Source organism: Bubalus bubalis, chromosome 11 (genome assembly GCF_019923935.1).
Source record: "Bubalus bubalis isolate 160015118507 breed Murrah chromosome 11, NDDB_SH_1, whole genome shotgun sequence".
NCBI lineage: Eukaryota > Metazoa > Chordata > Mammalia > Artiodactyla > Bovidae > Bubalus > Bubalus bubalis.
The window spans coordinates 84,783,140-84,796,361 of NC_059167.1; the positions used below are offsets into that span (position 1 = coordinate 84,783,140).

General features: G+C 44.9%; 1 protein-coding gene across 3 annotated transcripts in view; it reads right to left on the reverse strand.

Moving 5' to 3' along the window:
• Nucleotides 1–13,222, reverse strand: part of THSD4 (thrombospondin type 1 domain containing 4) — a 668,521-nt gene that overhangs the window by 554,169 nt on the left and 101,130 nt on the right. For all 3 annotated transcript variants that reach the window (XM_044925374.2, XM_025296515.3, XM_044925373.2), the window contains one exon: nucleotides 11,730–12,091. In XM_044925374.2, the coding sequence (XP_044781309.2) occupies nucleotides 11,730–12,091 (362 nt within the window). The remainder of the gene's footprint in view (nucleotides 1–11,729; nucleotides 12,092–13,222) is intronic.

Genomic DNA, 13,222 nt, shown 5'->3' on the forward strand with positions numbered 1-13,222 from the left:
AGTAAACCCTCAATAAACATCCACTGTGGCTGCCCTTGTTACAATTAACAGAGATGAGCCAGAAGAGCTATATGCCCAGGAAAGTGCACATAGTTAAGGTAAGAAAGTAAGGACTCGAAATGCTCTTGAGGGGCTGTTAGTACTGAACCATGAAAACCAACAGTGAGGCCATAGCCTCTGCATTCCAAACTCTCTCACAGGTAAATTACCTGCATCCACATTACAGGCTTGGAGTGGGAAGAGTGAAGCGGCTGGGGTCAGGCAATCCTGCGCTCTGATCCACTCCACCACTTAAAGGAGCAAGATGCTGGGGATCTTTCGACCTCAGTTCAGTGGTCTCAACTGTAAAACAGGGCTGCTTAAGGTTCAAATACACATGTGACTAATGTGGCACATAGCAGGTGCTACAAAAATAATTTCCTTTACTACAACTAAATCAGCAACGTGTGCAGGAAGCGGGTGACTAAAGCAAATGACGGTAATGCCACACATACGAGATGTGCTCCCCCCACCAGCCTCACACAAAGGCCTCTCTGACTGCCACCAGGCGAGCATCCAAGGAGAAGCCCTAGGGGTCCCGGATGCAAGGTTGAGATCCCCTTCTGGGACACACATATTGCTGTCAGGTTTTTTCCAGAGCCCATCACCCTTCTCTTCTGGAACCCTGAGTTATGAATGACTTGGAGGGGATTCAATGCAGCATTCTTATGGCAAATGTGATCTTTGTTCTGATAACTAATGAAATACTTCTGACACTTAATGAAATGCCACAAGAAAGGAACAAGGGCTCTTTGGAGCCTTGTCTGAGAGCAGAGTCACTCAAGCTTAAAATCTGGCTCCAATCTCTCCTAACCTATAGGCAGAAGCGTACATACCAGTGGGCCCGGCTCTGTTACAAACGCTCGCACCGAAAAGGGGCTAAGGTTTCAGATTCAGAAACCGAAGCATATTAAAACACCGTCTATCTGGTTAGCATCAACAGGTAACTTCATGTCAAACAATTCAGGGACTAAGTGGAAATCCTGCTTTAAAAGAAGGAAAAGAAATAAAACTTTCCTTGCAGGAAAAAAACAAAAAACACCGAAAATGTAGAGTCTGCATTTTAAAAACAGATGTACCTGCTTGCTCTGCTAACTGCCCAGATTATCAGGGAGATTTTCCAAGGAGAAACACAGACAAGGCCAAAAGCTTTCCCGTCTTTTGCTGTGTGGTTTTTGCCCCCCTTGGATGTAACAAGACTCCCTAAGTTTCAACAGAGGGTCAGGAAAATGGCATGTGCCTTTGTGTAATTTAATTAACAGCAAAATTTCCTATCCTGCATCAAGAAGGGGCCTACTCAGCTCCAGGGGTCCTTGGGACAGAAATAACATATTGCTCCAGAGTTATTGATGATGAAATGCAAATGGCCTCCAAGAAAGTGAGCAGGAAAGGAGGAGCTAAAAATACAACTGATTCTTACCCATAAGCCAAAGACAATTCCCAGAAGAGGTAGGAAATGGAGGGACAGCCTAGGTTCTAGGGCTGATCCTGTCTGTCCTGTTTTGAAACAACAGACCTTTCAAGCAAACACACATACATATACACTACATGCTCACACGCACGTGCATGCACAGACAAGATGTTGCAGAAAAGATACAAGGCTCTAAAAACCCAAGGTGATCTGGTCAGTGATAATAAAATTATCAAGCCATGTTGGTTTTGAATCGTGTCTTGTATTTTTGAAGTACTTTTACAGTTGTTACCTCAACTGACCCTCTCTGCAGGACTGTATGGAAGACAGAGGACAAATAATTATGCAGATTTTATAGATTAGATGAAGTGATTCCCGAAGGTCATCCAGTTAGCAAATGATGGCCATGAGACAGGAAGAGGGTGTAATGACTCCCAGCCCGGAGCTTCTCCAAGCGAGGAAACGCATGCAGATGCCTCCGATAGAAAGGGCCCAGGGGGAGACCAAGAAGAGGGGCTCAGACGTGTGGATGGCACTTTTAAGAAAAACTCACGTGATGGGGCAGAAGTCTGAATGGTGGGTTATGTTGTGGATTCAGAGAGAGGGAGAGCGAGAAAGCCATCGCATTCCTGAACATGTTGGAAAACAGCCGTGCCTCCCAGCCACCATCCCTCCATCACTGCGGATGGCAGAAGGACGGTGGGAGCATTTAAAAGAGCAACCCAATTGGACCACAACAACACATCAACATCAGGCCAGAGACCTTAATGACTGGATAAAATCCCTTCATTTTATAAACATGTAAACCAAGGCTCAGAGAAATGAGGTGACTTCCCCAAGATCAAAGCGTTAGCGAGAGCTGGGGACTGGACCCTGGACTCTGGACTGGAATACAGAGTTCCTTATTCTATGCCAGCTGCCCTGGGCAACTAATATGTTTAACTTCATTATCACTCTCCTGATTAACACCGCCTGTCTGAAGAAGAGCACATGAGGGCACGATGGGGAATGCATCCTTCTTGTTCTTTGTTCTGCTGAAACCTGTGCTGCTGGATTTCCCATAAACAACTACCAGGCATGATATGCGGAAGTGGCTGGTGGTTCTGCTAGCAAAGAAACTGTCCTATTACTAGGGTATTCTCAAGACCCCCAAATGCATGTACTTTATGGTAGGCTGGCTAATGCTCCCCACCCCACCCCACTCCATCCCAAGATGCCCACATACTAATCCCCAGAACCTGTGAAAAGTAACTTTATGTGGCAAGGGGATTTTTGCAGGTGTGCTAAAGATTTTGAAATGAGGAGATTATCCTGGATTATCTGAGTGGGTGTCATGTAATTACAAGGGTCCTTATAAAAAGAGAAGATCAGTGGATAAGAGTTAGAGAAGGAGATGAGATGACAGAGGCAAGAGAGCTGAGTGACGGGAGGAAAAATCCTCAGGCCAAGGAAGGCAGGCTGACTCTACAAGCTGGAAAAGAGAAGGAAAAAAATCCTCCTCTGAAGCCCCAAGAAGGAAAATAGCCCTTCCAATACCTTGATTTTAGACTTCTGAGTTCCAGACCGTAAGAGAAAAACTTGTGCTGTTTTTCGTCAACCAAATCTGTGGTCAGTGTTACAGCGTCAATAGGAGACTGCAACACCTTCTGCAAACCTGGAGGAGCAAGCCCAGGCTCCCAGGCAGCAAACCCTAGCGCCCTAAGCTTTACAGAGACGGGGCAGGGGGTGGCAGAGCCAAATATTGTGAAAAATCCCAAGGGCATTAAAAAGAGATTTAAACCAACTATACAATGGAGACATCATCTTGCTTTAAGATGGAAAAGAGTTGGTTTTCCATGTTTACAGGGACTGCCTCTCTCAAAGAAATTCTATTTCAGTCCCCTTAGGACTGCCTGATAACCCCTCCTTGGAAAGGAGCCTGTGGACTTAACCAGTCTCGCCTGCACACACCCTCATATACAGCCTGTGCTCCAGCCCCATCAGACCACTGAGAACTTCCAGAACGTGACAGGCTCACCATGCCCTCGCAGTTTGCTTTTTGGGGAATGACCTCTGCTAAAATCCTTCTTCTTCAAAATTCAGTTCAGTCATCACTGCCTCTGTGATACTTTCTCTGGCTCCCCAGGCCTCCTTCTGCCCCTCCCTTCCTTCCCCACACCCTGAGTATCCCTCTTAAGAGAACACTTGGTCAATGTCTGCTTGTCTCCCTCCCTGACCCCACCAGCATGCACTCCTTGAGGTCAAGGAGACTTTGTTCCTCTTGCATCACCAAACCACTGCCATCTCCCATCCATACCAAGTACTTCCCAGCTCTTTCTCACCTGAGTAATGCAAACTCACCCTGCGAGGCAGTACTTCCACCACCAGGTATCTTAATTCTCCAAGAATGAGCTCCACCTCTGTGTTCCTGCAACCCTTCACTCACCCCCCAGGCAGGATACTCACTACACTGCATTCTGGTGGTTATCCCTGGGCTGTCTGCTCATTAGGTGTGGAGGTCCTTGAACACCACACCTCCTTTCCCTGACTATCCCTCTGTATTTAGCACAGGGCCTGGTTCATAACAAATACACCAGGAACGTTGATTGAATTAAAACGAAAATGAAACACAAAACGGTAATGCCCAGGTCATCTCTCTGAATTAAGCCCTGTAATTCAGAGGAAGCCTTTAAAAGCAAATACTTAATGTGAAAACTTTTGCATGGCCAGCTGCTGGCCATGGCTAGTTGGTTTCCCCTGTGATCCCACACAGATTTTGGAGTTCACGGTAGAGATGGTTTCAGTGTTACTAGATATTGGGTTGGCCAAAAAGTTTGGATTTTTCCATGTTACAGACAACCCAAACGAATTTTTTGGCCAACCCAATATGTAACATTATATACAGTCATTATATATGTAAGTTATTACTAAGAGTTTTGGGGTAAATATTGGAGAAATTTTTCATTTTTCATCTCAGACAGAGAGGTATTAGTTTACCAAACTTAGTTTAAGTCATGAGTATTACCTTTAACTTTGAAAAAGGCTCTCTAGAAGGGCAAGTCTGAGAGGAATATGGTAAGTACAGATGAGTTTAATGAGAGTTCTAATTGGGACTATCTAACACACTACTGCCCAGCCTCTAAATTCATAATGGGAATTAGATTTATAATTTACTGAGCAAGTACTATGGACCAGGCAATGCAAATATTATTTCATTTCAAGACTCAACAATCCCATATGATAGGTATTACTATTGCTGCTCTTGTTTTTTGTTTTGTTTTTTTAATTTATTTATTTTAATTGGAGGCTAATTACTTTACAGTATTGTAGTGGTTTTGCCATACATTGACATGAATCAGCCATGGGTGTACATGTGTCTTTTGGACTCGGTGGGGGAAGGCAAGGGTGGGATGATTTGAGAGCACAGCTTTGGAACATGTATCTTATCATATGCTGCTCTTATTTGAAAGCTGAAGCCCCTGAGGTTCAGAGGAGTTAAGTACCTTTAGGCTGCTTGGGAGAGCACCAGTCAGTGACGACACGATTTCTAAGGTTTTTTAAAGTGTGAGTGTGTGTGTTTTAATGAGACAAAGATCTGATATGGCAAACAAATGGTAGACTCTTTCCACATAATTCCAGCCAAGTAAATTCTATTTATTCATCAAGGTTGGGTTCCAATTCTATCTGTTCTGTGCAGTATTTCCTGACAGCTCCATCCCACAAGGACTTTCCAATCTTCCTGAACTCTGATCACATCTTTACTGTTTTCTGACCCTTTCAGTGCTCTGTGGGTTTCCCCTCATCCCCAGTCTCAGTGTCAGGCCCACGAGGACAAGGACCATGGCTTCCAACTTCTTTGAACCCCTCTGGTGCTCAGGACTACATGCAAGGATTTCCCCGGTAAGAAAGCTAAACACTGCAAGAAAGAGAAGCAGTTCTTTTAAATCTCGACTACCAAACGTCACACACTTTTCAAGACGTGTCTCTAACCTCCACTTAGCTTTTCTGGACCACACCTGCTGGAAACGAGAAGCCTCACTTTCAAAACGCCTGTTTGAAAAATACTCATTTCAGCTGTGGTACATATACACAATGGAGTATTACTCAGCCATTAAAAAGAATACATTTGAATCAGTTCTAATGAGGTGGATGAAACTGGAGCCTATTATACAGAGGGAAGTAAGCCAGAAAGAAAAACACCAATACAGTATATTAACGCATATATATGGAATTTAGAAAGATGGTAATGATAACCCTGTATGCGAGACAGCAGAAGAGACACAGATGTATAGAACAGTCTTTTGGACTCCGTGGGAGAGGGTGAGGGTGGGATGATTTGGGAGAATGGCATTGAAACATGTATAATATCATATAAGAAACGAATCACCAGTCAAGGTTCGATGCAGGATACAGGATGCTTGGGGCTGGTGCACTGGGACGACCCAGAGGGATGGTACAGGGAGGGAGGTGGGAGTGGGGTTCAGGATGGGGAACACGTGTACACCCGTGGCAGATTCATGTTGATGTATGGAAAAACCAATACAATATTGTAAAGTTAAAAAAAAAAAAGCCACTAAAAAAAAAAGTATAGTCAATAAAAAATTACATAAAAATTTTATACAAAAGAAAAAAAATAAAATGAGCCAGAAGAAAAAAAAAAAAAAGAAAAGTACTCATTTCAGAGACAAGAGCTTTAGTGCTGGACTCTGACAGATCTACTAAGAATTCTGGTTCCTTTGCTTCTGAAGTGGGTGACCTTGATGGAGTCACTTCATTCCTCAGAGTCTCCGTTTCCTCATTTGTAAAACATGAGTCTTTGCAACCTCCTCATAGGGCCATGTGAGCTTTAAACATTGGGGTGACCAAAAAGTTCATCTGGGCTTTTCTGTACCACCTTATGGAAAAGCCCGAACAAACTTTTTGGCCAAGCCAGTATTACAGTGCATTTGACGTAGCATGTGTACATATGAAAGCTCCAAAATGGTAGCCGTCATCATTACCATGGCTATTTCAACACACTGCCTTGTCCGGAAGGCATTTACACTCATGTGCTTTCCAACTTTCTAGAGCAGTGGTTCTCAAACTCTGGAGCATACCAAAATCATTTAAAATAAAGTTACACAGGTCACAGCACAGACCTATAAGTAGAATCCTCATTAAGCAAGGGAGAGAGTGGGGGTTGGGCAACTCCACTTCTTTTTTTAGAACTTCTTTATGCTATTTTTTATTTTTTAAATTAATTTTTATTGGCGTATAGTTGCTTTACAATGTTGTGCTAATTTCCACGGCAAAGTGCATCTGCTATACATATGGCCCCTCTCTTTTGGGTTTCCTTCCCATTTAGGTCACCACAGAGCGCTGATTACAGTTCTCTGGGCTATACAGTCGGTTCTCATTAATTACTTATTTTATACCTATGGGCAACCCCACTTTTAACAAACCTCCCCACCCCACTGCAAGTGATTCCAGGTGCTCACCAAACCTGGAAAATTCTGCTGGACAATACTGATTCCTAAATGACTTACCACGGAAACTTGAGGTTCCAAAGAGATACTTCCAGATCAGTGGTTCCCAACCTTGGCTGGATTGACATTATATAGATATCCGAGCATAACCCTCTGAGATCCAGATGTTCATCTGGGATGTAACCAGAGTGTCAAAGGATTCTTATGGTCAACAGAGGTTGAAAACCATTGCTGCATTTGGATCTAGACCCTGGATTTCTACAGCAAGGCCTCTGAGGCTTCAACCAGAGCAGCTCAGCTTTTGTCTGTGGGACAGACTGAGCCTCTAGCTAAGACTGATTTTGCAGACAGGATTCTTATGCTTCAAAAAAGAGTTAAGTTTGGTATGCAGAAACCAACACGACATTGTAAAGCAATTATCCTCCAATTAAAAATAAACTTAAAAAAAAAGTTAAAGTGGAGTCTGTCATACAGAGGGAGAAAAACAAGTATCATATATTAACGCATATATATGGAGTCCAGAAAAATGGTACAGATGAACCTATTCATGGGAGAGGAATGGAGAGGCAGCTGTAGAAAATGGACTCGTGGACACAGCAGGGGAAGGAGAAGGTGAGACGAACTGAGAGCGTAGCGCTCATATATATACACGACCATGTGTAAACCGACAGCTAGTGGGAAGCTGTTGTATAACAGAGAGCTCAGCTCAGTGCAGTGTGATGACCTAGCGAGGCGAGATGGCAGGGGGAGGCTCAAGGAGGGAATACATGTATATTACGGCTGACTCACATTATTATACCGCAGAATAAACACAACATTGTAAAGAAAGTATTCTCCAATTAAAAAAAAATTTTTTAAAGAATACAAAAAAAAAGTTGCACTTGCAAACAGCTGTTCTAACTGTCAGTAAGAACCTGGAGCATCCCTAATCTGGTTTTTATACCTTTGTGTCTGTCTGGGGCCTTACAACATATTAGATGCTTAATAAATATTTGTTAGAAGGTTGTATCATTTTGTTTTATTTGTCAGCTGGCTCCAGTTAGGTTTTCAGTTGTCCAGCATAACAACCTAACAGTTTCTTAAACATCTAAACCCCCAATGGCCTTTGCTTCAAACCTTGAACCTGAAACAGAGAGTGAGGCAGACAGCCATCCAGAGAACACACTGACATCTCTTCTGGGGTCACATATGCTATGCAAGTTCCTAATGACTAATAAATATAAGCAAATGTGATTTTCGTCAGCTAGGAAGAGCTCGACATTTGTCAGCAGTGTGGGTCTTCCAGGCTAATATTTGGATTGTTTCATCTGAAACTGTTAAATTACAAAAGCATGATAGAAACTTGTAGGAACTTCATAGTAAACAGTAATTGGCCCCTTGTCAATAAGTTAGAAGAAAAAAAAAATCCTGCTGCCAAAACGCATGGGCTGGAATGCCTGCAGCCCAGGCCTGCAGCCAACTGGAGCCTGTTCCCCAGGCAGCTCTCCTGAGTTCTCAACCACAGAGGCTGGAAGAGAAGTCCCTAGTACTCCAGGGATCTGGGAGTCAGTTCAGTTCAGTTCAGTCGCTCAGTTGTGTCCGACTCTTTGCAACCCCATGAATTGCAGGATGCCAGGCCTCCCTGTCCATCACCAACTCCCGGAGTTCACCCAAACTCATGTCCATTGAGTCAGAGATACCATCCAGCCATCTCATCCTCTGTCGTCCCCTTCTCCTCCTGCCCCCAATCCCTCCCAGCATCAGAGTCTTTTCCAATGAGTCAACTCTTCGCATGAGGTGGCCCAAGTATTGGAGTTTCAGCTTTAGCATCATTCCTTCCAAAGAACACCCAGGACCAATCTCCTTTAGAATGGACTGGTTGGATCTCCTTGCAGTCCAAAGGACTCTCAAGAGTCTTCTCCAATACCACAGTTCAAAAGCATCAATTCTTCAGCGCTCAGCTTTCTTCACAATCCAACTCTCACAGCCATACATGACCACTGGAAGCACCATAGCCTTGACTAGACGGACCTTTGTTGGCAAAGTAATGTCTCTGCTTTTGAATATGCTGTCTAGGTTGGTCATAACTTTCCTTCCAAGGAGTAAGCGTCTTTTAATTTCATGGCTGCAGTCACCATCTGCAGTGATTTTGGAGCCCAAAAAAATAAAGTCTGACACTGTTTCCACTGTTTCCCCATCTATTTCCCATGAAGTGATGGGACCAGATGTCATGATCTTAGTTTTCTGAATGTTAAGCTTTAAGCCAACTTTTTCACTCTCCACTTTCACTTTCATCAAGAGGCTTCTTAGTTCCTCTTCACTTTCTTTCCATAAGGGTGGTGCCATCTGCATATCTGAGGTTGGAGTCAGTAGCACCTTCAAATCTCAGCTTTCTCATGGCTCTAGGAATCTGAGCAATCACTTAAACCTCTTCAGACCTTAGATCCTCATGTGTAACAACACTTCATCACATCCTTAGAGCCAGGACTGCCTGAGTTCCAATCCTGACTCTTCACAGACTAGCTGTGTGACCTTGGGCAGGTTACGCCCCTTCTCTGGGCCTCTGTTCCCTCACCTCTAAAATGAGGATGATATTAGTACCTATCTCATAGGTTTGTCCGTGAAAAGAGACAAGAACAGTGGCTGGTACAGAACAGGCATTCCATAAGCTGTTATAAATCTGCAATTTTGAAACCAGGCATTTGGAAAACCAACTTTTTGTCTTTCCTTTACTTTTTGCATTTTTCTGCTTGGTACCAAAACTCTTTGGGCAGCAAGCCTCGCCTTAACTGACATAGGCATTTTATGGTCTTTTTCCCTTCCCTGCTGATGTGAACATTTGGAGGTTTCACTGCAGGAATAGTAACGTGTTTGCTGATGGTGTGCTACCCCATGCCATGGAAGGAATGCCATTAACATGTGAAATATGCCCTGAATCACCTTGCTAAACTCTGAACAATTCTGAATTCTAAAATGCCCACTGCCATAAGCATTTCAGATAAGGGCCTGGAGAGCTATGTTATTATGGGGTTGTGGTCAGGATGAAGAGAGATAACACAAACCAAACCCTTGGCTTTAGAAGCAGCAGCCTCTCAGTCCCAGAGTGATACTGGGGGATCCTCAGGTCTATACGCAGGAACAGAGAAAGAAGGAAGCACTTTCTCCCAGGTGATCTCTCTTTTACTCTCCCACTGGCAGGCCAGCCAGGCCTCCAAACTCTCCCTTCTATGAGCTCAAATTTGGTTTATCAATTCAGGATTCGGCCAAAGCATCTTCTCTGTGAAATGGCCCTTTCTCTCCAAAATCCTAACAACCAGGTCAAGAAAGACCTGTGCAGGCAAGGGTGCATGGGTTGTAACTCCTCTCTATTTCTACGTGGCTGGCAGCTGAGAAAGACTCAGGCAGTGTTAACCACAGTGGGGAAGGGTGGCCATCGATGTCTGAACTGCAAGTGACAAGAGGGGCCAGGCAGCCCATCTTATACACTTGCACCCTCCCTGAACTGGGCATTAATTTGGTTTAATGACTAAACTAAGTATTTCTTAAGCACAGCGGGAATTTCCAGGTGGCTCAGATGGTGAAGAATCTGCCTGCAATGTAGGAGATCCAGGTTCGATCCCTGGGTCAGGAAGATACCCTGGAGAAGGAAATGCTACCCACTCCAGTATTCTTGCCTGGAGAATTTCATGGACAGAGGATCCCATACAGTCCATGGGATCAAAAAGAGTCTGACACAACTGAACGACAAAGACTTTCACTTTCTTTAAGCCCAGTGAGCACACCTTATACTTGCTATTCTTCCTGTAAATGTTTGTTGTTCATCGCTTCATTCTCTGACAGAGGACGAGATGGTGGGATGGCAGAACTGACTCAAAGGACATGAGTTTTAGCAAACTCCAGGAGATAGTGAAGGACAGGGAAGCCTGGTGTGCTGTGGTCCATGGGGTCTTAAAGAGTCAGAAAGGACTATACAACCGAACAAAAAATTGCTTTCATAGGAATATTCTCTCAGAATTTATCATGAACCTTGGATGCCCAACAAATGCTGCAGAATGGATACTGAATAATCTGTGAATGTTGGTTGATTAATTCACTAACAAGTTTTTCTCAGCATCTGTATTCCTACCTTGCCATGGGCACTGCCTATTTTGGCTTATTTATGCTAGCCTAGGCACCTAAGGCTCTGGAGAGTTATACAACTATTCTGATACCACTATGCCATTTCTAGAGTTTACATTTTGTTGACTCTAAAAACTATCTAGATCTAATTAGAATATGTCTAATTAATCAGACATATTCTCACAGTTGTGAGTTCACTCAAAATACTTTGGAGAAACTTTCTAGAAAAATTCATAGAATCCTCAAATCTATAGGCTGGGAGCAAGTTAGACTCCAGACACCCAACCTGTTCAGGAATTCCAAACTCATGTCAGCTCTTGGCTTTAAAAAGCCCCTTGTTTTGTGTTCTTAGCTCAAATCCACACAGCCTGCGGCCAGGATTCTCCCTTTCCCCCAGCACTAGAGGAGCACTAGAAAGGATATCTCCTCGCTCCAGGTAGCTTTTTCAGTCCTCCGCAGGGCCTCCCTAAAGTTGAGCTTAAGGACATTCTTAAACTCAGCTTCACTTTGAAGACTATTCAGAATCACAGAGTGGGTGGGAGTGGCCTCAACGCTTTAAAGGGCTGCAAAATAAATCAAAGGATAGAAGGAGATCCGTGGAGCCAAGAATTCCTCCCCACCTGGCAGAAGCAAAGCTTTAACCGCGCGATCTAGGATGAAGAATGGCGAGCGCAGCACATCCCAGCAGGTACAGGGACGATAGCAGGAGGGCGCGCGGGGGTCAGGAGGGCAGGTACCTTCTCTCCGCCGTGGGTTCGCGGCCCCGGGCCTGCGGGTGTCGGCTGCCTCGGAGCGCCGGGCCTTGGCGACTGGAGTTGAGGCCGGCAAGGGCGCGTGTCTCCTCGCGGCTGCGGTGCAGCGGCACCGATGTGCGCACGGCTGACACCACGTGGCCCGCGAAGGCGCGCGCGGGGGCTCCAGGTCGCGGTCCCCCACGTGTGCGGTAAGAGCTGGGCAGGCAGGGCCGGGTCTGCTCCATCACGCCGCCGCTGCAGCTGCGCGAGCAGGCGGACCAGGGGCCCCAGGAGCCCCACACGCCCGGGGCCCCACCACCGCCATCCTCCGGAGCGCCCTCGGCCACAGCCATCCGCTGCGGGACCTGTGGAGACAGAGGCCCGTTAGGGGACTGCAATACACGCTGCTGCTTAACTCGCATAGGCCGTGGATAACCGAAAAGGCTTATCCATTAGGCACAAGTTGGCACAGGGCCTGTGTTAAAATCTGAAAATAAAATAGAACCCAATTGGGTTATACTCGTCTTCATACAGACAAAGTAATAAAATAGAATGAACATATACCTACACACATACATACATATATATATATATAAAGGAAGAGACATACAAAGGCACAACTGTATATGTATACATATTTTATATATATTTTATATTTATATAATCATTTATATATATATATATATTTTTTTTTTTTTTTTTTAATAAAGGAAGGGACACACAAAGGCACAAGTGCATAGGGCTCACCTATGTGACCCTGGCTTTGGGGACCATGGCCTTGGAGAGCGCAATGCACTGCTCTCACATCTTAACTGAGGCTTACCCCTCAGGTCCTTGGGGTCCAGGCTAGAAGGACAGGGCTTCCCTCAAGTCGGTGAGGAGGCCACGGCCCAGTGTCTCCATGCAGTAAAGGCAACGCAGTATCAGGGTTTAGAGGCCTTGCTCCAGAAGCAGATGCCCCTATCACACCCCTGCCACTTCTACCAGTGTGACCAGAAAGTTTCTGAAGCTTTCTGTGTCCTAAAGAGGGTTGGTACCTACCTACCTCACAAGGCTCTAAGAAGATTTAAGTTAGGATATCTACATACACAGCAGAGAGCGGCACTAAATACGTGCTTGGTAAAACCATAATGATCATCTTTTCTGCTTCTGTGGTGAATCAGGAGAGATTAAAAATGTCAGAAAGTTCATGTTCTATCCTGAAGGTGATTCGACATTCCCATGCATTTAACTGGCCCTTTCACAGAGAGCTATCATGCCAAGCAGAGTGCTAAGCATGGGTACCCTTCTGTTTCTTCATGATGCAGACAGGCCTTGAGTACCAGATGTATACCAGTGTTGAGCTAGGACCTGAGAACAAGGAGAGAAGCACCCCAGGTTTCACAAATGGACTGGGCCTACCAGCAAACAGCTTTATGCAGCTAAGACAAGACTAGAGGAGTCTCCTGGGGAACCGGCTGCCTGGCTGAGTAGGTTAAGGGTTGAGAAGTCCTCCG